Genomic DNA, 27,544 nt, shown 5'->3' with positions numbered 1-27,544 from the left:
CGATCTTGATGGTCAATCGACCGGCCCAAGACGTGAAATTATTTACTCACCGAAGTCTTGTTTAAACCAAATGTCGCCGAGATCACGAGCTTCAATTTCAGACATCAAACAGCCGGTTCTCAGGCACGATAACGGTCACCATTGACAGTTACGTTCTCACCGGCATCATTTTTGAAGAAACATGAACTCCACCGACCCAAAAACCACACCAAACTGTTGTTTTTTCTGGATGAACTCATGGCATCTCATGAGTCTCTTCAGATTGCTCTTTGCCCAAATGCGGCAATCGAACTTGTTTACTTACCCATTGAGCCAGAATGGGGCTCATCGCTGAACAAAAAGTGGCGCGAAAACGTCGGATCTGCTTGGAACTTTCCAAGAGTCCATAGAGCGAAGTGATGTCGCTTGGGAAGGTCGAGCGGCTTCAGTTCTATACATAAGCTGTATTTTATACGCTTTCAATTTAAGATCTCTACGTTAAATGCGCCAAGTCGTTCCAAACGTCAGTCCAAGTTGCTGGGAACGGCGCCGAATATATACAATATATGCGAACTAGTCCACTAGAACACGTTCTCTTCTCTTCGAAAAGGTGCTGACTTTTTGGAACCGCCGATATCAGAGCACTATAGCAAATAAGTGCCAACCAAACAAAATTATCAAAATCAAGTTCTTATAAGACATTTTTTTTTCTTTGAGGAGCTATTGTCACGAAATTTGGCATGGATTATTTTTCTAGCTACCAAACAAACTGACAGAACAAAATGAGGTACTTTTATGAACAACTTTTTTATTAGACAAGAATTCTTCACAAAATTTGGCATAGATTACTAGAAAAGGCAACGCTACAGTCTAAGAATAAATAAATGAAACTTTCTAAAATTCCATTTAGACCTATTGTATATGTAAATATGTGTTTAGAATTAGATAAAAAATATTTAAAACAAACCTGTAAATATATATTGCTGCCTACAAATAACCCACACACATAGGTCACTCGTTAAAATTAGTGTCAATTTTACACTCTGAGCAATCTTTCGTTTAGTGTCAAATACATTATTTGTCTTTGACAAAGCCCTTTGTGGGCATAACAATGGGAATGTTTTAGCGCTAGCATGGCGCAGCATACCTAGGCTAAGGTGAGCGGCATGGCATTTGCATAAATCAAATATTTCAGTTATGCCTAATTTATGGACTTAAATCAAATGCTTAAACACATTTGAGGCGAGAAGATTGTAATCTTAACAAAATACACGCAGCAACAGAAAAAACAATCACATACATACATGCCGTAGAGACATATGAGTATACATTTACAATAACAAGTGTGTGTTTAATTTATTACATGTTTACTAAACACACATTAGAAATTTACTTCCAATGGTGTCACGAAATTTCTTCCATTCAAATTTATGTAAATCTATGTAGTATCTACGAGCAAACAAATGTATAAGTACATGAGCATGTATGTATATGTATATGAGCAAGAAATTTAGAAGTTGGCTGCCCAAAATTTTCCGAAAACAAACACCAGTGATTTATGCCACATTATGTTGCATATTAATACATAAATTTGTATGTACATAAGTAGTTATATACAAAACTCACGCCATGAAAAATCACATACGCCCACATTAACAGGTGAGTTAAAAAACACAAAAAAAAACCAACCGTCAAAAGGCTTGTTAATTTTTTCTCACTTTTTAAAATGCGTTGGCGTTTGCTGTTTTTTGTGTATTTTTTTACTTTTTAATTTTTAACTACAGTTACTTTGTTCTACCTATTAGCGCTTTGTTCCATCAGCATTTGATTAATGGGCCTGTCTGTTAGTCGTAGATCGCAATCAGCAACGGACATTTGCGAAGCCATTGAATGACTTATACATAAGTAAGTCAATTTGTGGTGTCAGACCCTGAAGTTCAGAAAACTGCGTAAACGAAAAGTGATACGCGAGCACAAAACTTTAGTATAGAACCTGAAATATACGCATAGCATGAGAAAAAACGTTATATTAACTATATATCAGGTATACAGGGTGCTTCAGGAAGCCTACATTAATGTAGCCACTTCCAAAGCTGGGTTCGTACCGTCGGTATATAGTATATCGTTACCAAAAGTTCAAAATAACGTAACGTCACTTTTCATAAGTTCACAGGCGAAGAAAAAACGATATTTTTTTTGTCGATTGCTGTTTTGTTTCGGGCTCATACGCATAGATCCATGATTCGTCACCTGTGACGATCTTATAAACGTCTTTTGAAGCACCGCGATCGTATTTTTTCAGCACTTCTTTACACCAATTCACACGAGCCTTTTTTTGAGCGTTTGTCAAATTGTGCGGGATCCAACGAGAACAACCCTTTTTTACGGCCAGGTGTTCATGCAATATCGAATGTATGCTGGTGGGAGAAATGCATAGGCATGCCTATATCTGAAGGTATGTTACATGACGGTCTTGCGTTATCAGTTCACGTACGGCATCGATGTTTTCTGGCACAACGGCTGTTTTTGGACGACCTTCACGGAATTCGTCTTTGAGCGAGCGTCGGCCACGATTGAATTCGTTGTACCAGTTTTTCACAGTGCTATAGGATGGTGCTTCATAGCCATACAAAGATTTTAGTTCATCGATGCACTCTTGTCGTGATAATCCACGTCGAAAGTTGTGAAAAATGATCGCACGAAAATGTTCACGAGTTAATTCCATTTTTTGGCCGAGATGAATTTTTTAATTCCCTGTAAATAAAACAATTCACGATTAAATGACAAAACGTTCTGAGTGATGTTATGTTAAAAAATGTCAAACTTTCCAATGGAAATGTCAGATTGCACCTGGCAACACTTAGTGTTGCCCTAGGCCAGAATATACATATGTATATAGCAGCCCTCGTAAAACCACTCATAAAAACAAAATTTGAATTTTGGTTATATAAGGGTTATATATTAATTACATAATGGTTATATCTTACAGCGGAAGCTGAAAATTTTGTGCTGCCTATATGTAATATGATTTAGTAAATCATAAGTAATAAAAAACTCAATTTCGATATTTGCGATACGTTGCTTTGCATTTTAGATGACCATATCATATATAACATTGCCTACAATTACGCGTTTAATAAATATCAATATATACGAGTAGTTGTTGTACTGAGTTCCGATAGAAATTAACGTATTGGAAATGGCTGATATCATAGTCTGGTTCTTGAGTGGCACTAAAAACGTCTCACCGACTTTTCTCGAGTGGTCTCCATACTATGCCTCGTCGTTTTTAATTTCATATATGAAGCTAAGTCCCTCCTTACAACCAATCAAATCATTTTGAACTGTATCCACGTTTTTAAAACGCGACAGTTCGTAATTGTTTTCAAGATTTTTTTTAGTCCTCCAAACTTCTGCTATTTATATTCAGACTATTTTTGCTATTAAGATTAGGAATTTTGTTCTTGCCACTATTTACCTAATCCGTCTAGTGGAAGACTCCACGAGAAAGTTATATACTGTTCCTCTTTTAGTTGTAGATTTCAAGGTAAAAGAAGCGATATACGGGCTCAAAAATATGACGTAGTAAGTGTATTATTATAAGCCTAAAAATACCCTCGTTATTGGTGTGAGACAATTCTGGGCTTGTCAACTATTCAAACTATTTTCCACAGCATTATATTGAAGAAATATTATTGAATTTCTTGAAACTCATTCACACATATCCAGTTCAGGATCTTTAACTCCTTCGTTATATTACATTCAATGAAGTTAGGGATGAAGCTCACGACTTCCGATCTTAGACCAAGTAAATCCCTGGGTAGCCAAAGAACATGCTTTTGAAGACGAGCTAAAGTGAGAAGGTGAACCATCCCTCACCCTCGGTTTGCGCGCTGGGTTAGGGAGCCGCTACGTAAAAAATACCCATGACCATGGCAAACGCATTAAAGATTACGATTTAAGGGCATGCACCTGGAATGCCCGCACCCTTAATTAGGAAAGTGCCGCTGCTCAGCTGGTTGATGTCCTCGTAAAAATAAAGCCTGACATGCGATGGACGGGACAAGGACTGAGACGAGTAGGTCTTTGTGCCATTTACTACAGTGCCCATATAAAGGAGCACAAATTCGGTGTGTGATTCGTGATGAAAGAGAGACTCCGTCGCCAAGTCCTGGGACTTACCCCGGTGGATGAACATCTAGCCACAATCCGCATCAAAGCGAAATTCTTTAACATATCGCTGATTAGCGCCCACGATATCAAAATCGTTCTTGGCGACTTTAACGTCAGGGTGGGCAAAGAAGTAATCCTTGACATCCTCAAATGGGTTGAGGCTGTTCGACTTCGCGGGGCTCGAAATATGGTTATCTGTAGTACTAGATCCAGCTTAGAAAAATGCATCAAGTTACCTGGCTGTCTCCGAAGCAAAAAGCCACCAAGCAGATCGATCATGTTGTGATAGACGGAAGACATGTCTCCAGTGTTTTAAACGTGCGTAGGCTCCGAGGTCCTAACATCGACTCGGGCTGCTATCTTGTTGCAGCCAAGATGCGGACCCGCCTCTGTGCAGCAAAAAACGCACGCCAACAAACAAAAGGAAGGTTCGACGTAATCACAGCAGACAGCCGAACGATTTCCACTCGACTTGCACTCATGTCCTCTGAGAGCACTCGTCAACAACTCGGTATAAGGGAACTGTGGGACGGCAGTTCAAACTCCTTACGTACAGCTGCAAAAGAAACCACTGGTTTTCCTATATCATTATTGACAATCATAACTTTGAAGTTGTAGATAATTTCGTCTATCTTGGAACCAGCATCAAAAATACCGACAATATTAGCCTTAAAATCCATCACAGAAGCACTCTGGTCAACAAGTGTTAAGAAGGCAATTAAGATGTAAAGTCTTTTTTCGACGATACAAAACCAAACTCTACAAGTCACTCATTATTCCCTTCCTATACTATATATGGTGCAGAAGCATCCAAGCTTCTGGACATCCAATGAAACGGCTCTAGGAGTTTTCGAGAGACAGATTTTGTGAAAGTTTATAATTTTTTGAAGATTGCCATCGGCGAATATCGTACCTTTCATTTATATAAACCCTCTCGTTTCACAATCTTGCTTAATCTCACCAAATCCTTGTTCATTTATTTTTTTATGAAATTTAACTTTAGTCTTCTCAACGCAAATTGGCTTTAACTGTCTAAAGCCAAACAAAAACAAGTAAGGAAGGGCTAGGTTCGGGTGTCTCCGAACATTTTATACTCTCGCATGATAAAGTGATAATCAAGATTTCATTATACGTCATTTATATATTTTTCAAATACCGTATTTTTGTAAAGTTTTATTCCGCTATCATCATTGGTTCCTAATGTACTATATATTATACAGAGAAGGCATCAGATGGAATTCAAAATAGCGTTATATTGGAAGAAGGCGTGGTTATGAACCGATTTCACCTATATTTCGTACATGTCATCAGGGTGTTAAGAAAATATTATATATCGAATTTCATTGAAATCGGTAGAGTAGTTCCTGAGATATGGTTTTTGGTCCATAAGTGGGCGAGGCCACGCTCATTTTCAATTTTTAAAAAAAGCCTGGGTGCAGCTTCCTTCTTCAATTTCTTCCGTAAAATTTAGTGTTTCTGACGTTTTTCGTTAGTCCGTTAACGCACTTTTAGTGATTTTCAACATAACCTTTGTATGGGAGGTGGGCGTGGTTATTATCCGATTTCTTCCATTTTTGAACTGTATATGGAAATTCCTGAAGAAAACGACTCTATAGAGTTTGGTTGACATAGCTATAGTAGTTTCCGAGATACGTACAAAAAACTTAGTAGGGGACGGGGCCACGCCCACTTTTCCAAAAAAATTACGTCCAAATATGCCCCTCCCTAATGCGATCTCTTGTGCCAAATTTCACTTTAATATCTTTATTTATGGCTTAGTTATGACACTTTATAGATTTTCGGTTTCCGCCATTTTGTGGGCGTGGCAGTGGGCCGATTTTGCCCATCTTCGAACTTAACCTTCTTATGGAGCCAAGGAATACGTGTACCAAGTTTCATCATTATATCTCAATTTTTACTCAAGTTACAGCTTGCACGGACAGACGGACAGACAGACATCCGGATTTCAACTCTACTCGTCACCCTGATCACTTTGATATATATAACCCTATATCTGACTCTTTTAGTTTTAGGACTTACAAACAACCGTTATGTGAACAAAACTATAATACTCTCCTTAGCAACATTGTTGCGAGAGTATAATAATATAGTATTATAGTTGTAAAACACTCGGTGTACCAGCTGTTGATGATTATCCAGTTATGGTTGTGTTTCAAGTAACTCAAACGACCTCGGCTTTTGTTTAAACAAGTGAAAAGAAGTTGATATTAATGTGATACAAAAGTTTGATTAAAAACACACGCCTATATATGTGCAGATGTTACGTAATACAAGAATCTACTATTAGTACAATACAAATCAAACAACCAAAAGAATTGAAGGTTAATGTAATACCTAAGTTGTGGATTTGCTTACTAGCGTATGTTTTGACAGCACTATTACTTGGGTTACCTTTTAAATTTCGGGATTAAGGAATCCAAGTGTTGCAATCTGGCAACACACAACTTTATCACAAAGTTAGGCATTTTTGGCGTTACACATACTAAGAAGGTTTTAACATACACGATTTTGTTTACAGTAACTCAAAATGTTCTTCTCGTTTACCAAAAAATTAAATTAAGTCATGAACATTGTGGCGCCGATACTTTTTTACTACTTTCGTTGTGAATTAGCGCAGTAACACTGCATTGATGAACTTCATTAAATTTTTGGCGATGAAGCTCATTCAAGAATCAGTAATTTTTGATGGTATGCTGAATCCAAGCAAGGTCTTAGATCACCCCAAGACGAATTTCGTGAAGGCCGCCTTTGTTCACGTTGGATCGCTCAAAACAAGGCTCCTGTCTATTAGTCGAGCGAAATGTTAACAAATATGGTAGCAGTGCTTCGAAACGCGTCTATGACAACATGATAGGTGAGGATTTACGTATGAGCCCTAAAGTAAAGTGCAGTCGACTATACATTGTTTATTCTTCATTGCGAGTGAGATTATTAAGAATTTCTTGGAGATCTTACTATGATAGTACGAGTTTTTCTTCCAATATTATATTACCTGTAATATTGATGTAGAAGGGCTTGCGATTTCGTCGTAATTGGGATATGTTTAGGTCAGATTAGATGGCTGATCTAGAGAGATCGCACGTGGACTACTATGTTTAGTCTTTTGTGAAGCCATAGGAAAGAAGAAGTCTTGTATACGAACTTATAAATTCGCAAAACGCTCAGTAACCTATACAAATTTGGACAGGTCATCTCCATTCTCGCCTTTCGTTGAGATGTCTGAAGATATGCGCTCACAAGTGTTTAAGTCTTGACCTCCCAATTGCGGGACAGTCAAAAAGGAAGTGTTGAAATGTTGCCATCTCGTCTTCTTCCATACAACTTCTACAGATGGCGTCTGGGAAGATTTCCAGCCTTACAGCAGGGACGCCAATAGGGCAATGGCCTGTTAAAATCCCCATAACTAGAGAGAGACTAACATTACTGAGGGCAAAGAGATCACTACATCTCTTGCAATCGATCTGGGATCAAAAAGCTTTTATGACAACGCATGTCCCGATGGAGGCCCAGCGCTAACCAAGCTTCCGCAAAGCCCAGCTATCTAGTAGTAGAACACAAGAGAATCCGAGACCACCTACCCGCTCCCATTCTACCGACAGCGGTTCTAGGGTGCCAATCCTTGCTAACTCATCAGCTTTACAATTTCCTGCGATTTCGCTGTGGCCCTGGCACCCATACCAGTTTTATCACAAATACACTCGATGCTATTGATAGCGAGGTTAGGAACTCGTTGACCAACCCTGAACGAACTGTTAATGAGTTCAAAGCTAGTATCGCCGCCCTGCTTTCGCAGTGATTGGTCAAATGGTTGGGATATGTAGAAGTAACTGATTTAGAATTATACCAAATAATCTTGTTCGTACATACAAAGTGCAAGGTGTACTATATTACTTTGCTGATATTTTTTGTATTACTTTTAAGAGAATTTGCCGCTTTGGCCACTCTGAGGAGCTACAAGTCTCGTATCCACTTTAGTTCCAAATTTCAGATGTTACTTGGAAGCAAATTAATATTTTTTTGATTATAATAAAACTTTAGTGATTAAAATTAATTTCATTTGCGGGGTCACTCAATTAAACAAAAATATTCGCACAGAAATTCGAAAGTAAGTCAGTAAAAATTAAACTCGTCCTTTCCAAAATCTTTATTATCACAAATTATCCAATCGCTTTATAGGAGACACATACTAATTTCTTACACAAGCAGCTTTGCAGCCTGATTTTCTTACAAAATTATTGCCATTTCCACCGCAGCCGCCATAGTAGAATTGCTTACAAGCATTCGAAGTGGAATCGTAATAGTAGCGACGCAACAAAGCGCGACAATGGCCAACTAGACGCGGCTGAGAACAAACTGAAAATAATACAATCATTCCATTTAAAGATCTTCTTATCGCACTGAAGTCAATATTTTTTGATTATTTATATTTAAAATATCTTCTTACCAGCTCTTTGTTTTCGTGCATCCACTGCCAGAAAATTCATAAGTACCACGAAGCAGAAAACGCCTAAAATCGCACGGCTAATAGACATATTTTAACTGTTTTTAATTATCGGCTGTATCTTAGAGCTGCAGTTGTGACTTCGCTGAAGCAGTTGTTCAATTACTGACTGTTAATAAAATATTATTCTTTAATAAATATTTTTCAATTCGGGTCTTCATTAAAACTGTTCATGTACATATGTATTTATGCAGCTGTTACAACTTGTATAAAAATCCATAATGCGCAGAGGCTCATATTTATTCAAGGCAATTTAAATAATACTATATTCGCCTCTGTGTGCGTTTATTTGTGCAAGAGACCTATATATACAGACAAATATATACGTAGGCCTAGTTGCCGCTTCTAAAAGCCCTACTTCCAGCAAAAACAAAAAATATAAAAACAAGTAATAATGGATGCATTTCCACCTAACCGTATCACACAGAGTACAACCTGCTAAGAATTTGAGAGAATATTGCTATAAAGTCTAATCCAAAATATAATTATTTTTCTTCTTCTTAATTGACGTAATTACCACCTACGCGGTTATAGCCGAGTTTACAACAGCGCGCCATTCGTTCTTCCTTTTCGCTGCTTGACGCCAATTGGAAATTCCAAATGTAGCCGAGTTCTTCTCCATCTGGTCTTTCCAATGGAGTGGAGGCCTTCCTATGCTTCTCATGAAACTTCCGTTGAACCTTTCTCTTGAAAATTAGTAACTCCGATTCATCATATGTTGTCATCATCCATGCCTATGCACCAAATAGCAGGACGGAGATGTTGAGTTGATGAAGAGTTTGGTCTTTGATCGTCGATAGAGAACTTTACTTCTCAATTGGTTACACAGTCAGAGTTATTCTACTTTGGATTTCGAGGCCGATATTGTTATTGGTGTTAATATTGGTTTCAAGATAAATAAAATTATCTACGACTTCGAAGTTATGACTGTCAACAGTGTAATGGAAGCTTAGTCGCGAGTGCGTCGACTATTTATTTGATGACAGGAGATATTTCGTCTTGCCCTCATTCACTATCAGACCCATTTACTTCATTTCTTTATTCAATCTGGAAAAAGCAGAACTAACGGCGCGGATGTTGAGGCCAAGGATATCAACATCATCGACGTACGCCAGCAGCTGTACACTCTTATAAAAGATTGTGCCTTTTCGATTCAGCTCTGCAGCTTGAATTATTTTCTCCAGGAGTAGATTGAAGAAGTAGCATCATTGAGAGTCGGCTTGTCTGGAAGCTCGTTTGGTATGGAACGGCTCGGAGAGGTCTTTCCCGGAGGGGTCTTTCCCGATCCTGACGGAGCTTTTGTTGTTGCTCAACGTCAGTTTACACAGCCATATTAATTTTGCGGGGATACCAAATTCAGATATAACGGCATAAAGGCACCTATTTTTCGTGCTGTCAAAAGCACCTTTGAAATCGACGAAGAGGTGGTATGTGTCGATCCTCTTTGCATGGGTTTTTTCCAAGATTTGAGGAATGGTGAATATCTGTCAGTTGTGGATTTTCCAACCCTAATCCATCCGGCAATCTATCGGCCCCCGCCGCTTTGTTGTTCTTCAGACGGATTATTGCTATTCGAACTACTTCATGGTCGGGCAATGGAACATCCTATTTATCGTCATCTATTATGGAACCGTGTTCACCATCTCCTGGTGTTAAGCTTTCACTTCCATTTAGCAGGTTGGAGAAGTGTTCTCTCCATAATTTCAGTATGTTCAGGGCATCAGTCACTAGATCACCTTTGCGGGTTCTACAAGACTATGCACCGGTCCTGAAACCTTCGGTTAGTCGCCGCACCTTATCGTAGAATTTTCGAGCATTACCCCTGCCGGTAAGCTTGTCAAGGTCTTCGTACTCACTCATTTCGGCGTTTGAGATTTCCTCATGGAAAGACTTACGCCTGAATAACATGACAACTTCATTACGAATATTCACGTTCTGTAAAGAATGTGTTTCCCGCGCTTCGCTCAACTTATGGTCAACATAATCGGTCTACTGAGCGTACTACTCGCAACACCATCACCCATATTGAGATCCAGCATTCATTATTGGATAATATTCGACCGAATAAACCATGTCCAGCAGCCGTAGCTGAGCGTGTACACAGAGACCATGAAGGGTCGATTCGTCGCCGTTCGCAACAACTCGGACTGATGTTATGGAACGACTTGGCGCATTTTACGTCGAGATCTTAAATTGAAAGCGAACAAACCATAGCTTGGGCAAGAACTGAAGCCGTTTAACCTTCCCAAGTGACATTGCTTCGCTCTATGGGCACTTGAAAAGTTCCAAAAACATCCGACGATTTCAAGCCAAATTTTGTCCAGCGATGAGAGTTATTGAGAGGACCTTCGGTAAGCAGATAATTTCACGTTTTAGGTCGGTCGATTGGTCACCAAGATCGTGCGATATCACAACGTTATACTTTTTTCCTGTGGGGATATGTAAAGTCTAAACTCTATGCGGACAATCCCGCTTTGATTCAGAGCTTGGAGCAAAACATCACGCGTATCATTCGCCAGTTACCAGTCTAGTTTGAATATCTGAAATATGTAGTGAGCTGGTCGGGTCTAATAAATGGAATACACCCGGCTTTCAATCGGAAAAGAATTAACAATTCAACAGCAAACCTATTCGTATTTCAGGACTTATTATTTCCGAAATATTTTCCACCATTTCAACTACAGTACTGATTTTCAACTTTTTCTTTCTCAACTCTCTTGAAATGAACTTCCTCAACGCTTCCTCGTGCTGTTCATCCTTGCAAGCGCGTACACAATTTTCATTTACTTAGTAAATATCATTTATGTAATTATTATTATTTTTTTTTGTTTTTTGTTTTATAAAATATCCACAACTTATTCATGAAATGCAACCAGCTGCAGCCCTCTTTGTTAAAATCAACAAAATATCTGTGTATACTTCATTGTTTTTAGCAGACAGAGCTCCAGCTGATGAGTCCGCGGTAAATAAATTTAGCATCTACTTAGCATACATACATATGTACATAATAATACCGAAAATATTGCGCAATCAGCAGCGACAGGCATCTTTCGAACCGAACTCATTTGCAATCATTGCATTTTACTGTTCCGTTATGACACGCTATTACAAGAACACAACACACTGAAGTCCGAGTCTTCCGGAAAGTAGTCGGGCAGTCCAGCTGCATTTTTAATGGCATCGTCATATTCCTTTTTGCATAACACGGCGAAATCACGCTCGGCCGCTTTCGCCTTTTCCTGCTTTTTCTGACATTTTTTACACTCTTTGAGCAGCACCAGCAGTTTCTCTAAATCCCGCATTTCGCGTTTGCTCGTTTTTCGGGCAACGTTTCGAGCTGATAGCATGCGCTTTAGTGGCGGCGATGGTTTCTTCTCCTCTTCGACAATGAGTTCGTCCAGTATGCTATTCAATCGTTCCAATTTATCTAGTGTGCGATCCGTACGTAACGGTACACCCCAGTATTCTTCGAGCGCGTTGAATTGATAGTTCGTATCTGATTGTCGTTTATCAAATTCAATAGTTTTCGCCTTCAATTTATCCAACGCAGTTCTTCCGCTCATGCTTACTTTCTTCATTTGTACAGGAACCGTTTGTTTTTGTAAATTCGTTTCGAGCAAAAGATTTGGTTTAGCGATTTTCTCATCAACAACTGATTGCATTGTTCCGGCACGACTTTCGGGCTCCTGACTTATTTGACTGACTTTCGACTTTTCCTTACTCTGACGTTTTCGACCTTTGCGAACACTTTGACCACGTCTACCTTGTTTCATATCCTGTCCGCCACTGTCAAGACTTTTAATACTTTTTCTTCTCCCTTTTCTCTTCTCTTTTCGTCTTTGTCCTTTTTTAGGCCCATCTGATGTGACACTTTGTTGGCTCTTGCGACTTGATCTTCTTCGTGCTCGACCTCTTCGCTTGCCAGTACGACGTCTCTTTGCACTTTCGTCAATATCGGAAGTGGCACTTTGTTTGGATTTTAGTATTTTTTTTCGTTTAGTCAACTTACTGCTCTCTTCGCTAGCAACTACAGCTTCTAGTGGTGGCAATACGCTTTTAAGGCTATCGGTTATCTTCTGTTCATTTCGATTGCTACTTACGTCATGAAAAACACTTGTACCACTATGCGATTTCAGCACAATTTCACGTTCATTTTGCTCATTGGCCATTGTGGGCACAATGTTTTGCATTGCGTACGTTTCGTGCAAAGGTCTCACTGTCGGCTCCCAGCTCATGCGCTGCTTCTTAATTATGGTAGCTATATCCATGACCGCAGTGTGTCTTCTCTTAATATTCGCCTTGTGCATCCAACGTCTGGCATATTTACGCATTGCTGTATATTTCTTTACGATTTCAGGCATAAGTTCGAAGTAAATATCGGTACTTGGCTCACTTCCGCCCATTCTACGTAAGATTTGTAATTTATTGTAGTTTACTGGCGTAGTTTCTCCGCTCAAGCTGTGCTCGACCGCTGCACGTAAAACGTTGTTACTTACGGCTTGTTTTAACTGCTCGCTATAGGTCGCCAAAGTCCGTTCTAATTCATCGAGTTTTTTCGTGCTCTGTTTATGTCTATATACTGCTTTCATCAGAACTGTCGTTCGATTTTTTATTTGCCTCTCTAAATGCTTTTGCTCGGCCCGAAGTGCATCATATTGTCGGCTGAGCTCTATAAATGCATTGATTTTCTCCTTTTTATCTTTTTCTTCCTTCCTTCTTTTGGTTATACGATTGATACTGGCATGAGTTTTACGCTTCTCCAATTGGCGTATTCTTGTTTCGAGAGATTGCTGTTTCGTCGCATTGTAGAATCTTGCGAATGTTGAATTAACAAAGAATTTGTTGAATATATTTGGTGTTCGTAGTGTTCTTAAATGTAAAGATTGCTTCCAAGGTTGATAGCGCATTTTTTTTTTGGTTTTTAATCTTATCTTGTATCTTATTTACGTTGAATATATACTGAAAATTTATGTACATCAATTTTGAATTAAACAGAAATTGGAAATGACAATTTTTGGTAAGTGCTCGCAATGAAAGCCGATTTTTCAATATAAAAGAAAAGTACTTGTAATTTGTAATAAAAGTAAGTAATAGGACTCAGTATAGGTGTAATGCCCAATCAACTTGAGAGATTAGCCATCATCGCGCCAGTCGTTTCTTATTTTCTCTGTTTGACGCCAATTCGAGATACCAAGTGCAGCCAAGTCCTTCTCCACCTAAACTTTCCAACGAAGTCAAGGTCTTCTATTTCATCTGCTTCCCTCGGCGGGTACTGCGTTGAAAACTTTCAGAGCTGGAGTGTTTTCATCCATTCGGACGACATGACCTAGCCAGCGTAGCCGCTGTCTCTTAATTCGCTGAACTATTTCAATGTCTTCGTATATCTCATACAGTTCATGGTTCCATCGAATGCGATATTCGGCGTTGCCAATGCGCAAAGGACCATAAATCTTCCGCAGAATCTTTCTCTCAAAAACTCGTAACGTCGACTCATCAGATATTGTCATCGTCCATGCCTCTGCACCATATAGCAGGACGGGAATAATGAGTTGCTTGTAGAATTTGGTTTTGGTTCGTCGAGAGAGGACTTTACTTCTCAATTGCCTACTTACTCTTAAGTAACGCCTATTGGCAAGAGTTATTCTGCTTTCGATTTCGAGGCTGACGTTTTGGTTGGTGTTAATACTGGTTACAAGATAGACGAAATTATCTACGAACCATAATTCCGGCCTCTTTTTACGAATAAATTCGCGCAAGCGACGCATAACACTCAAATAGTAGGTCTGGTTGACAATTTGGCCGATCGGAAAGAATTTGGACACCTTGATAATCGAAGAATACTGTCAACATAACCTTGATTTTTGATCGGCTTTGACGTGGCTTTTTCGGCTTTGTCTCACCTTTGCCACGATATTCGGCCGATTGGTCGCCCGTTTCCGAGTCGTTAACATAGATCCAAGGTTCATCGCTAGTAATAATACGTTTCGTAACATCCTGGTAGTCGGAAAGTATTGTTTTTCAGACCTTAACCAGAAGCTGTTTTTCTAAAACATTGAGTGATATTGGAACCAATCGAGTTTTCACTTTTCTTAGGCGCAAATGATCTTCCAAAATGATCCTTCCGATATTTCAATGATAGTAGTATGATCCAATTCCTTTATTTTATTGACGTGTTGATCATCAATTGATGTTGATGGCCGTCCTGAACGTGGTTCGCCATCAACGCGTTCTCGGCCTTCTTTGAATAATTTGCACCAATCAAAACACTTGCTCGCGACAAACAATTATCACCGAAGGCCTTTCCAACATTCGGAACGTTACCAGAAATTTGATTCCGCACACAAAATTTAATGGAACTTCTTTGTTGAATAATTTCACTCATCGTAAATATCACATTTGCTAACACAGGCCTTTCTAACATCCATTTGTACATACCTTCTTAAAAATATTTATTTTTAGAAACATACCATAATTAATGGTCGTCCCACAGCGTAAAGGTTTCCTCATTATGTAGGGTTCAGTCGCCGCAATTTGCTCGAAAAGCGTCCTCCGTTGTACAAGCTCGGTCGCAATCACCGCGACCGATCTAATTGCCGCCCAGTGAACTTGTATAAATTTCCATCGCTCTAGGGAAATGTGTATGTATGTACGTATGTACGGCTTGAACACATTCATACACATGAAATAGATATAGATATGTAATGATATAAAAAGCAAAAAAATGCAGATCAATACTAGCTGGCTTGATAATGATGATGCTGGCAGACGTCTTATACTTGTTCGCAAAACTGTTGAGGTTTCAGATTGTCCGCGGAGGTATTAGGAGACACCATATTTTAGATCTTGTTTTGGATGGGGTTCAACGTTATTACAATTTTTTAAAATAATTTTTATCTCTTGAATGTATGCTGCTTTTGAAAGAGATGGCATAACCATTGATCAGGAAATACCAAAATGCTCTTCAGGGACAGGATTAGCTGAAGAAATCTGGTTCATAAAACACTTCGAATGAAGCTGAATAATGCCAGCTTTAGTAATTTGGAAAGTCCGAAGCATTTATTTCAATGATAGATTATCCGTTGAAAGACTCATCTAATGTTGAGAGCTTCATGTTATGTTCTAATTTGAGCTTTTTAATGGCTTAAATGTATTTTTTGGATATGTGGAGGCTATCGAAAACAGCCCACTCAAACCAGCCATATTACTAAGCATCAGCTTTCGGCATCGGCCTCAGGGGAGTTGATGAGTCATTGATGATGAGTTTTTCGAGTTTGTAAGTGGCTTTGTTCATACTTCAGCTCCAATGCTTCATATTTTTTAGACCTCTCCGGAAAAACTCCAGAGTTGCTAGACCGAAGCAACCAAATTCATTAGCATTCGATTAGCTTTTTTTTCGTTGGTCTATCCTTTCCACTATTCTAAGCTTTTGTAGGTGTAGCAGATCTACTTACATCTTTTATTTAACCCACCTGAAACCAATATATGATCCAAGGTTTTTGGGAATATAAATGATGAAGAATATTTTTTGAGTTTCAATATTCTATATTAAGGGATTATATTCAATTGTAAGTCATTGGACCGTAAATCTTCCGCAGAACCTTCTCTCGAAACCTCTTAGCGTCGACTCATCAGATGTTGTCATCGTCCATGCCTCAGCATCATATAGCAGGGCGCGAATAATGAGTGACCTAAAGAGTTCGGTTTTGTTCGTCGAGAGAGGACTTTACTTCTCAATTGCCTACTTAGTCCGAAGTAGCACCTGTTGTCAAGAGGTATTCTGCGTTCGATTTCGAGGCTGACATTATGGTTTGTATTAATACTGGCTCCAATATAGATGAAATTATCTAGGGCTTCGAAGTTACAGTAACTTTGCAGCCAAATTGCGAGTGCGACAACTGTTAGTTTGATAACAGGAGATATTTCGTCTTGCCCTCGCTCATTACCAGACCCATTTACTTCGCTTCCTTATCCAGTCTAGAGAAAGCAGAACTAACCGCGCTGATGTTGAGGCCAATGATATCAAATTTGATTAAGCTCTGCAGCTCGAATTATTTCTCCGACAGTAGATTGAAAAAAATCGCACAATAGAGAGTTCCCTTATCTGAAACTTTGTTTAATATCGAACGGCTCGGACACCTCCTTCCCGATTCTGACGGAGCTTTTAGTGTTGCTCAACGTCAACTTATTCAGCCGTATTAGCTTTGCGGGTATACCAAGTTCAGACATTGCGGCATAGATGAAGTTCCATTTCGTACTGTCGAAGGCGGCTTAAAATCGACGAAGAGGTGGTGTGTGTCAATCATCTTTCACGGGTCTTTTCCAAGATTTGGCACGTGGTGAAAATTTGGTCAATTGTAGATTTTCCAGGTCTAAAGCAACACTGATAAGGTTTAATTAGTTTGTTGACGGTGGGCTCAACCTTTCACACACTACACTCGATAGAGCCAGGAGGAGGCCTATCCGCAGATTGAGAGGTCTTCTTTTAAATGGATTGTGCAGAGCACACTTAAATTTCAACCGTCGGGGATACTTTCATCCGACCATATTCGATAAGGAAGCTGATGCATGCTCCTTATGAGTTCTTCGCCACCATATTTGATAGCTCGGCCCCCGCCGTCTTCATTGTCGGCACTTTTTCTCACTGACTCTAAAAACAACATTTCGATAAAAATGTATTTGAAGTCTGGTAGTAAAACACACTTACAATAATCCTATATATCCGAAGCCTTTTCCGGATCAACTTTCATTTTTTTCGAAGAATATTTTCAAATATATGTATGTTCGCAAGTAGATATAACGTCTTAAATGCCCAGCCGTGTGACCCCGCGTGTGGAAGGACGGTCTTTATTGAGAAGTAAAAAAAACGCACGTTGAACGATTTTCAAAGCAGGACGAGCAGTTGAGACTTAAAAAATTCCACTTTCCGTTGTGCTAGCCAACATTCCGCAGTGTTAAATTCGTCGCTACACAGTGCATACTTATTGTTGCTGTTGCTGTGCTGGTGCATTGCGACCATGCCCTGCAGCACTGAAAATGCATCAAAATAATGAGCATGGAATGTGCATTTAAAGCATGTCGATACCTGCCTGTGAATCTATACACCACTTGCAGCTAAAGTTGTGCGCAATCAGACGAAATGAAGAAGCGTCTCGGTAGCAATGAGGGCGACGATGGCGACGAGGGTCAATAGCGCGATTGATAGCTCAAGCGACAGTAGTGCTTCCAGCATTTAAGTTGGCCGAGCGTTCGGAAGGCGGCAGTGTAGCTAATTGTGGCAGCACATTTATTAATATGTATACATATATATATATATGTATATATATATTATGTATATATAAATGCCTCGTTTCCTCTTTGCCGGTCGCTCGAATTTGTCGTAATGCCGAACAGCTGTCGTAATTTTGCTGCGATTATGGATTCCACATGGATTTGGTTGGCTATGTTGTTAGCGAGAGGTTTGTTGCTATTGTTGTAAGTCATGTACACATGCAGATTAGTCGCTTTATAACACGCACTTGCCAGACACATACATACATACATACATACTTACTTACTTACGTACGTAACGTAGCACATTGAACGGGTCCGTCAGTTGATTTGCATATTTTGCTGGCTGCATAGTATCAACAGCACAACAACAACAACAAGAGTTATTACAACAAAGCCTGCAATTGCTCGGTTTAATGTAAAACTTCAATAAACGCGCAGCAGCAGCTGAAGCGCCCCATAATTTTCTCGCTGCCAGAGTCTTGCGAGATCGATGTATTTTTTGATGTTCGAGAGATCGCTGCTTGCAGATTGGTTACAGGCGAGTTCTTGTAAATTGGAGCAAAAGCAAAGCAGAAAGTGTATAAAATTACGCTTACAGGGCATATACAAATATATGTGATATTTTTCTAGGGACATACGAGGTCTGTTTGATAAGTCTGTGACCCGTTTGATTCCTCACAAAATATCGTTAGATGCAACTTTAGTCCAACTAATCGTTTTATGGAACAGTCTCATAAGTATAATTCGTTGCAAGATAGCTTCGAGAGTTGCCGAGACAGCTTCAGTTTTGACATGAAAAACGCAGCGTCAAAGCCACGATCGTGACGTCAAGTTTGAAAATCTGCAAATTGGAGAATCGTCCGATCAAAAGTTGACTATGATACCCCGCAATTCAGAGAACAGTCGAAACATTGGCTGCCTCTAGATTAAGATGCGATGAAGAAGCTTAAAATCGACTGGTTCACTTAAAAGTTGAAAAATCTGGTGATAAAGACTAGCTTGTCATACATAAGTAAATTTAAATTTCAGTTTTCAGCTACAAATTAGTATGACTTACCTCCTGCATTTTGTCCAAATTGAATCCTTTAAATCTATTTTAAATATGCAGACCTTAAAAAATGGCTTGGTTTCAAAAAATTTTATTCAAATTAAGAAATCTTCACAGAAACGAGTAGCTCTACTGAGCCCTACAGTAATACCAAACATTCTGGCAAGGACTTAAGGAGCCACAGTCATTCCTTTTTCTTACTAAAATATTTTGAGACAGGCACTTAAGGGAGAACATTCCGAGAGACCATTTATCACGAGCACTTATTGTAAAGGAATATCAATGGATACTGCACTGTATACCATCGTGTTCTGCCTTTAGGAAACCATAAGGCTTAAAGAATTCGCTGTTCGAACCTTCCAAGATATTGATATTTAGACAGCTCTTGATCGGTTTGGAGTTGAATCGAACCTTATTTTCAGTCTTCTATGCGTCTAAGTGAAATGTGAGTAGAATCACACCACAAGGTGGAGTTATTTTTCCTCTTCTATGAATCTTAGTCGTTAACGACCTGCTGAAAAAAACTTGGGGATCGTGTCTATGCAAACGATCAAGTACACATGATCAAAGGAAGGTTTTTAGTACCGTGTACGAGTTGTCGCAAGGGTATCTCAGCGTTGTAACAAATTGGGTGGTCGAAAGTGTCCTCGCCATTAACACCACAAAAACTGCGATGGTTTTATTTACTGGGAAATATAAGATCGCGAACGCGAACAATGGCAAAAAGTGGGACCTCTCACCGAAACAAGTCTTCTGGCTCTACGACACCATAGTCAAACCCTAGATAACGCCACACTTGCAAGGAAGCTGGAGAGTGTCCAACATGTAGTACTCTAAGGTACACTCCAACCATGGCACTGAATGGCATTTTGCATATATTGCTAATAGATATCTCCGGAAGGTGTACTCGTATAGCCGCAAAAGTTGCTGTCAGACTCAAAGATTCTAGTTTTCTAAAGAAAGACATGTCTGGACATTGAGAAATCCTTACACGCCAAGGCTTTATACCGGGTCTTTAGGATCATGTAGTCGTCAAACCAAACTCTGGCGGCCTCTTCTTTGTCCACATACCTGCGACTTAGTTGTGGGTGGGTAGAAGCCATTGGAGGAGAGAGGCGGAGGAAGATTGGTGGAGGAGTATATCAGAGGAGTATCAGAAAATCTCTATATATTTCAGACTGCCTATTGCAGATTTACTATTATCCACTCAGTAATCATTCCGGGATTGATTGAGAAATGTCTAGCCTCATTATCAATAGCATGGAGGCTAGGTGATGGGCCCCAGCGGAATCGCAGGCAACTGTAAAGCTTATTATCAGCCTAAGATACCCCCGCTATCGATAAAATAGCAAAATCGATCGTAAGAGTTCCAGTGAGCTCTTTGCCCTTAGTAAGGCCAGCCGCCTCTCCCTAGTTGAGGGAGTTCTAACAGGTCATTATTCTATCGGCATCCAAAATGTAAGGTTGAAATTACCGGAGGCGAGCTGTATGTAAGAAGACGAGGTGGAAACATCTCAACACTTTCTTCTTGATTTTCCGCGTTTTCGAGGGCAAGTGCTCCCATCTTCAGATATCACATAATGGGCGCTTTGCTGACTTGTAGGATCGAAAACAGGGTTTCAGTTTTAATGGGCATCACAACGGATTGCTAATAGCCATCGAACCTAACCTCACCGTTGTCTTGCACCATAACCCAGGTCAAATTTTGTGAAACTATTTTTCTTAATAAATAAGTATTCCATTTAAGGACTTCATTTAGACCTGTCAGTGTGTATGACAGTTATAGCTTAAATTCGAGACTTTGAAATTACATATCTATTAAACTGAACATACAGCTACAATACTATATATCCTCATTTTTATTTGCAGCTCACCACCACCTTTAGGCTTCTGCAAACGCGCTTTCTGTCGTTGTTGTTAAAGCAGCATCTACATTTTTCTCACCATCACCGCATTCAGCATGTCGCATCAGACCGCACGCCGCGCACAAGCGCCTACAAGTCTCGAATGTCCGCTGGCATCATTGGGACGCAACAGTAGCACCGTCATCGATTCGCTGACGGGACATCATCAACCGCCATACCATCATCCACTCAGTTCCAGTCCACTCGATCCGCAGGTCTATCAAATGTCACGCAAATCGCCGGACCTCAGCATCGATGCGGACGATATCATCTACACACCATCGGCTTCGCAGCAAGGGGATACCGTAGATGGACTGCTCAATGAATTGGTTAACATTGAAGAAGACGCGGAAACTGCTGCTGTAGCTGCATCGGCGCTGAATGCGACGGCGCAACGTAATCACACGCTACCAGAAATGTATCAGTTGCCGCATAGCGGCTCACATGGCGGTGGTACAACAGCCGGCCGTATAACTAGACATCAGGGTGGACGTTGCAGCGTACCGACGGTGTCAAGTGCGGTCAATGGTGGTAGCACACGTAATATGCAATACTTTTTGGAGAAGAAAATGGACGCGCTCTACTTGGGCAATGCGATACGCGCGCTTCCCTTGGGTTCGGAGGCGAGTCACTTTCAGAATGAGCGCTATTTTCTCGAAGACGGACTGCGTAATATATGCAATTATAATAATGGCACCGAACGACTAGCGGGTGAGTTTCTGCAATCATGCTAATTTGATGAAATTTATTTTAATTGCACTTTTCTTCATGCTAGACGCGCACTACTTGCGCCACCACGCCTCCAGTCCGAGCGAAACGAGCGGTTCCGATCGTTACCTGCTAAATCGCACCGGTTCACCGACGGATGCATTCAGCTCTTCCAATCATTTGGAAAATTTTGCCAACACCAGCAACAATACCACATCCTCTAACCTTGCGCTGGACCAACGTTTCCACCACACCAAAGTGAAAAGTCTCTCCGATGGGCTCTGCAATATCGGACGCTTCTCACCTAGTCTGGATCAAGGTTATGCCACGCTTGTTTCGCCCTCGCCAACGGGCCATCATCCAAACACAATCACAACGCATAGCATCGTACACCACCCACCGCCGTCGACGACCACTTTAACAGCAGTGACACGCACACGACACGACAATGTCGCGCCACCACCATGGAATAAGAAGACCTTCCGTTCGGGACCACTCTTCGATCGGCTACCCGACGATGTGGTTTTGAAGATTTTCAATTGGTTCGACAGTTGTGAATTGTGTATTTTGGCGCGCGTGTGTCGACGTTTCGACCAACTCGCCTGGCGTCCAGTGCTCTGGAAGGTCATCTCGCTGAAAGGTGAACACCTGAATGGCGATAAGACACTAAAAATGATTTTCCGACAATTGTGCGGACAAACATGCAATGGCTCGTGTCCGGAAGTAGAGCGTGTAATGCTCTCCGAGGGCTGTCGAATTTCCGACAAGGGTTTGCAGTTGTTAACGCGACGCTGCCCGGAATTGACACATCTGCAGCTGCAAACCTGCATGCAGGTGTCGAATCAAGCGCTCATGGACGTACTTACAAAATGTACAAATTTGCAGCATCTCGACGTGACGGGTAAGTACAGTGGTAGCGATATTAGCTATAAAGACGTTATAAAGCTAAAACGGAGTGACTTATGGTCATCATGTTATATCTTCCAGGCTGCAGCCAGGTGGTTAGCATCAGCACGCATCCAAACCTGGAACAACCACGCCGTCTGCTGCTGCAATATTTAGATCTGACGGATTGTCTTGTCTTAGACGACGTCGGGCTTAAAATCGTGGTGAAAAACTGTCCACAACTGGTGTATTTATACCTTAGACGCTGTATTAAAGTTACAGGTGCGTATCGCCAAAGCGCACGCAATAGTTTTAACCAGAGATAAAGAGATGCCCAACTTGCATGTCATTGGAAGTGAAAACTTCGACAGTTGGTTTGAGTTCAGAAGGTTTTGACTTTTTCAATTGGAAAAAGAGCAACCGCCAGATTGAAATCCCACCACTGGCATAATTTATGCAACCCTTTATCCCTGGTTTTAATTATATACATGCTGATAGATGTATACTAACTTATTATGATTCTAGATGCCGGCTTGAAATTCGTACCAAGTTTTTGCATCGCACTCAAGGAGCTCAGCATATCCGATTGCGTGAACATTACCGATTTCGGTCTCTATGAACTCGCCAAACTCGGCGCTGTTTTACGGTACCTCTCCGTGGCGAAGTGTGATCGCGTCTCCGATGCTGGACTCAAAGTGATCGCGCGTCGCTGCTATAAGCTGCGTTATCTAAATGCGCGCGGCTGTGAAGCGGTTAGCGATGATTCCATCACCGTATTGGCACATTCCTGTCCGCGTCTGCGTGCACTTGACATCGGCAAGTGCGATGTAAGCGATGCGGGTCTGCGTGCGCTCGCCGAAAGTTGTCCGAATTTGAAGAAGCTCAGTTTGCGGAATTGTGATATGATAACGGACCGTGGCGTGCAGTGTATTGCTTACTACTGTCGTGGCCTACAACAACTGAACATACAGGATTGCCAGATATCGATCGAGGGCTATCGCGCGGTGAAGAAGTACTGTAAGCGCTGCGTTATAGAACACACAAATCCAGGTTTCTGTTGAGCCGTCAGGTGTTAGATGTCGTAGTCGTACGCATGGTTATTTTCATTTTTAGTTAAGTGTGTGTCGCACAGTGGTGTATAGAGGCAATATAATGAATTTTCTTTATGTGCATTTAGGTTTTTTTGAACTTAATGAAATTAGAAATATTTCACCAAATGAAATTAAATTGAAGTAGCAAACATGATTTCGTTTAGCATTTGCTATGCTCCTCACTTGAAATACTCTGCATTTAAACTTATTCTCATAAAGCAATTTTCATCTAAACTTGGATTCGTAAACGGAGTTGCAAATCTTCAAATTATACACAGCTGTCAGAAAATCATATGCACCCAAATACAACGTTATAACTGTATAGTTGTCATTTCCTTTTAGCCCATCTGATTCCCTTAGCAATAAGCTACTTTGGAACGCAAACGCAGCTTATAATTGATTTTGCAATTTTTTTATTGAATTCCACCAAACTTGTCAGTTTACGGAAAATAATGCTTAGCAAATATTTACATATGTATGTATGTGTATTTTACTTTTTTATTTTTAATTTTGTAGAAGCAATGTTAGGTACATATGTGCTGTCTCAAGCGTTGTACAAACGTTTTTATCTTCATTTACTTATATATATAATATTTATAAAACATATATTAACGAGCTTGTAAATACAGTAGATACATATAAATTATGCAAGTAAATTAAAATTTCGTTAATTATAAAATTATGATAATTGGTAAAACAAAATTATTTAGTATAATTGACAGTTTGATTTTGTTTATGTAAATTATTATTTTTTATTGAATTACATATAAAACCATTATATATGTATGCATATATTAATAATAAATGACACTGAACACAATTTAACAAACGCGCTTAATTTTATTGTTATATGTATTTTACCTGTATAAATTATTTTTCTGCAACAACGCGGGTAATTATTCAAAATGTGCGGGAATTGGAATTTTTTCACCACCCTGTTGTCAGTTCGCAGTGCTGCCAAGTTAATAATAACATATGTCAAAAACATCTGATAAGCCACCACCAGTTTTAGGTTAGAAACGATTGTGTAATGTCAACTTGTAAACAGCAATTTTCGCATTACCGACTAAAAGTTTCACAATATTTTCACATTAATAAATTTTACCAGAAGTAAAGGTGTACATTATCGATTTTTACACAAAACAACGAACTGAAACATGGCGAAATATTTGGCGCAGATCATTGTGCTTGGCGGGCAAGCTATTGGCCGTGCATTTGCGAAAGCGCTGAAGCAAGAAATAGCGGCATCACAGGAGGCTGCACGTCGTGGCGGTGGTGGACAGCAGGGAGAAAAACGTGCGGAAGCTAATGCGCGAACTGGTAAATTAAATGCTAATTATATTAATACAAATATTTCAATTGCATTTGTCTTTTTACATCGGTGTACAGGCATGACATTGGAAGAGGCCAAACAAATATTGAATGTGGACGATTTAAAGGATCTGCAGAAAGTTATTAAAAACTATGAACACTTGTTTGCGGTGAATGAAAAAGCGAAAGGCGGTTCCTTTTATATACAGTCAAAAGTGTTTCGTGCAAAGGAACGTATTGATCATGAGTTGAAACAACAAATGGATGCGGCACGGTCAAAACAAAGTGAAACGTGATGAGGTGCAATGCTATTGTGATGAAAATAATTAACAATTGCGCATAATTATTTGATATCTATAAATAGGTTAATTTTTCTAGAATTAATGTAACGTAAGCAGTAAAAGAAAATATTTGAAATTGCGACGAAAGAAAAAAACGAATGACAGTAAATACAACGTAGAACAAAGCACGAGCTAAAAATGCAGGAGATCAGTGCGCTTTCCATGCTTTTTGTATAACGATCAAAGGCATTGTAAATAAGAAAATGTTAGTTTAGAAATAAAACTTGAATTTATTTTAAGATTTTGCAAATAAGTAGCTGGAAGACATTAAGTTCCTTTGTAAAGTGTATAGCGCGGTTGACTAACAGCATCTCCTGCTTTCAAACAAAGTCTTTAAAGTGCGAGCATGTCTTGCATAAAAATATATTTGAACTTGTTGAAACTTAAAAAATATGTGTAAACATTAATAAAAAATTTTTTTTATTAAAAAATGGTCAATATTAGTTCCAAAATAATTTTTAGTAGTGGACCACTGCCCTTATATTTTAGTTACATTTAAACATACAAAACAAAAAAATGTTAAGTTTGGTATCACCAAAGTGAGAATACCCTTCACAAATAAAAAAAGTTCCATACAGGAAATTCATTTTGATCGTTTAGTATGTATGATAGCTTAGGGTGTTTTTTCTGAATTATTAATTTTTTTCAGTCCCGTCACGAAATTTCCTTGGAAATACCCTAGAAAAATTCCCTGAAAATTTTAGCCCTTAATATTGACATTGAGAACTGGACCAAGGCATGTAAAAATTTTCCATAGAAATTACACTACAATCGTGATTTTTTATCTTTAAATTCCTACAGAGCAGAGGTATTTTATGGCATCGCTTTGACCTTAGATGCATATTTCTCAGAATTGTTCACTCTGCAAAAGTGCCCTTTGCGACAAAGTCGAAACTCACATAGGCGAGGTAGTACGGGGGTCTAAGCCTGATATTTCCACGAATTTCACATTTTTTTGTATATATCTCGTAAATGACAAGAGCTACAGAAAAAATCTAAATGACAAACTTGTAGAAAATTTAATTTGCTACAAACAAAGGTCCGAGGTCAAAATCGCTATCATTAATACTTTACGAGATATTTATATTGTGACGCACACAGCTGTTGCAACAAAATAGGATCGACGATAAATTGCCAGACTTAACCAAACAGCGAAATTCGTAGTTGCCAGAAAGTTCGATGGCGAAGTTTTATTAAAGATTTAGACTTTATAAGGGCTGCCGGACTTTGCAGCAGGCCAAGTTCTAATTTAAAGTGTTGCCGTGTAAAGTGTTAAGCGCCGTATTCCCAATGTCTGATTAGCAGTCACCTGCCTGTTAATTTCTGATCAAAAATGCATTCTTTAGCAAAAAAAGAAATCGTGGCTAAATTAGCTGAAACTTAACAGTCACATGGCTGTCAAAAAAACATTGAAAAAAGGGCACAAAATGAAATATAATGAAAATAGTAAGAAGTTGTAAATTCGGATTACGTTTTTTGTTTTCATTCCTTGCAAAGCGCCACTAAGCGAAATCTCCAATTGCAAATAAAGCAATTTTTTTATTATAATTTTTATAATTTCTTTTTTAAATCGATATACTTTTACGTAAATTTATCGATCCCGATATTTCTTTAATTGGAAGAAAAACAACGCAACACTGTAAATAGGCACAAAAAAATAACAAAAATGATAACATAAGAATTTAGAATTGAAACAAAAATTAACAAACCAATTGTGCAAATATATATGCATCTAAAAAAGTTAGTATTATTTTTCATATTAAAAGATTAAAATAGTACGATACTTTACATTGAAACGCAGCTAGACAGTGAGTGTGTTTTAGAAAACGTCAAAATTCAAACGAAATTCCAGCACAAAGTACACGTACAAAGATCCATTTTCTACCACCCAACCATATCAAAGTGGTAGCAAGAGCAAGAACAGATTCCCATTTACAGACGTTATCGTTCTGCATGAATTGATGCGCATACATTCCAATGTAAGTGAAATTTTCTTTGCAGCGAAACTGAGTATAACGAATTAATGCTTTCTATCAATTGTAATTCCTTTGCAGTGACAGTTTTCAGAGGACCTTCGCCGAAGTTGGAAGCAATAATTGAACAGTCTCCAAAGTCAGCTATTTTCTTAAAAAAAAGCTCCATATTGAGCCATAAGTCAGCATTGTAAAGCATTGGCCAAAAGCATAGCTAACATTACAGTTCAGCAATCCTATATACTATAGTGCGCGTACCTCCAACGTACTTGCATGTAATATCGATTAAAGTGTGCAATTTTATAATAATGAGTCTTCATTGACACATATTAAATAATA

The 27,544-nt window shown here is 39.3% G+C and overlaps 3 protein-coding genes across 18 annotated transcripts in view; all 3 read left to right on the top strand.

Moving 5' to 3' along the window:
- The window catches only part of LOC126762743 (F-box/LRR-repeat protein 7), a 346,320-nt gene extending 322,032 nt beyond the window's left edge, over nucleotides 1–24,288 (top strand). For all 3 annotated transcript variants that reach the window (XM_050479743.1, XM_050479753.1, XM_050479734.1), the window contains 4 exons: nucleotides 20,862–21,607; nucleotides 21,672–22,505; nucleotides 22,592–22,771; nucleotides 23,015–24,288. In XM_050479743.1, the coding sequence (XP_050335700.1) occupies nucleotides 20,953–21,607; nucleotides 21,672–22,505; nucleotides 22,592–22,771; nucleotides 23,015–23,550 (2,205 nt within the window). In that variant the 5' untranslated portion in view covers nucleotides 20,862–20,952 and the 3' untranslated portion in view covers nucleotides 23,551–24,288. The remainder of the gene's footprint in view (nucleotides 1–20,861; nucleotides 21,608–21,671; nucleotides 22,506–22,591; nucleotides 22,772–23,014) is intronic.
- A 295-nt stretch (nucleotides 24,289–24,583) lies between these two features.
- Nucleotides 24,584–25,663, top strand: LOC126762933 (mitochondrial import inner membrane translocase subunit Tim16). Its single transcript, XM_050479995.1, has 2 exons — nucleotides 24,584–24,900; nucleotides 24,970–25,663. The coding sequence occupies exons 1-2, from the start codon at nucleotides 24,738–24,740 to the stop codon at nucleotides 25,185–25,187; spliced, it is 381 nt and encodes a 126-aa protein (XP_050335952.1). The 5' UTR covers nucleotides 24,584–24,737; the 3' UTR covers nucleotides 25,188–25,663.
- A 1,263-nt stretch (nucleotides 25,664–26,926) lies between these two features.
- The window catches only part of LOC126762754 (synapse-associated protein of 47 kDa), a 92,603-nt gene continuing 91,985 nt past the window's right edge, over nucleotides 26,927–27,544 (top strand). For 4 of the 14 annotated variants that reach the window (XR_007667518.1, XM_050479821.1, XM_050479803.1 and 1 more), the window contains exons 1-2: nucleotides 26,932–27,211; nucleotides 27,287–27,480. The gene's annotated coding sequence lies outside the window, so the exon portion shown is untranslated. Of the gene's footprint in view, nucleotides 27,212–27,286; nucleotides 27,481–27,544 lie in introns of all 14 variants that reach the window. The other 10 variants (XM_050479814.1, XM_050479850.1, XM_050479838.1 and 7 more) reach the window with 7 other exon arrangements.

Source organism: Bactrocera neohumeralis, chromosome 2 (assembly GCF_024586455.1).
Source record: "Bactrocera neohumeralis isolate Rockhampton chromosome 2, APGP_CSIRO_Bneo_wtdbg2-racon-allhic-juicebox.fasta_v2, whole genome shotgun sequence".
Taxonomy (NCBI): Eukaryota; Metazoa; Arthropoda; class Insecta; order Diptera; family Tephritidae; genus Bactrocera; species Bactrocera neohumeralis.
Note: the sequence above shows the minus strand (reverse complement) of the source record. Positions and strands in the feature narration are given on the sequence as shown.

Bases quoted from the DNA above. Each gene is read 5' to 3' on its own strand.
- LOC126762933 (XM_050479995.1), top strand. From the start codon at position 24,738: ATGGCGAAATATTTGGCGCAGATCATTGTGCTTGGCGGGCAAGCTATT. The intron at 24,901-24,969 runs GTAAATTAAATG...ATCGGTGTACAG, and splicing joins GGAAGCTAATGCGCGAACTG to GCATGACATTGGAAGAGGCC.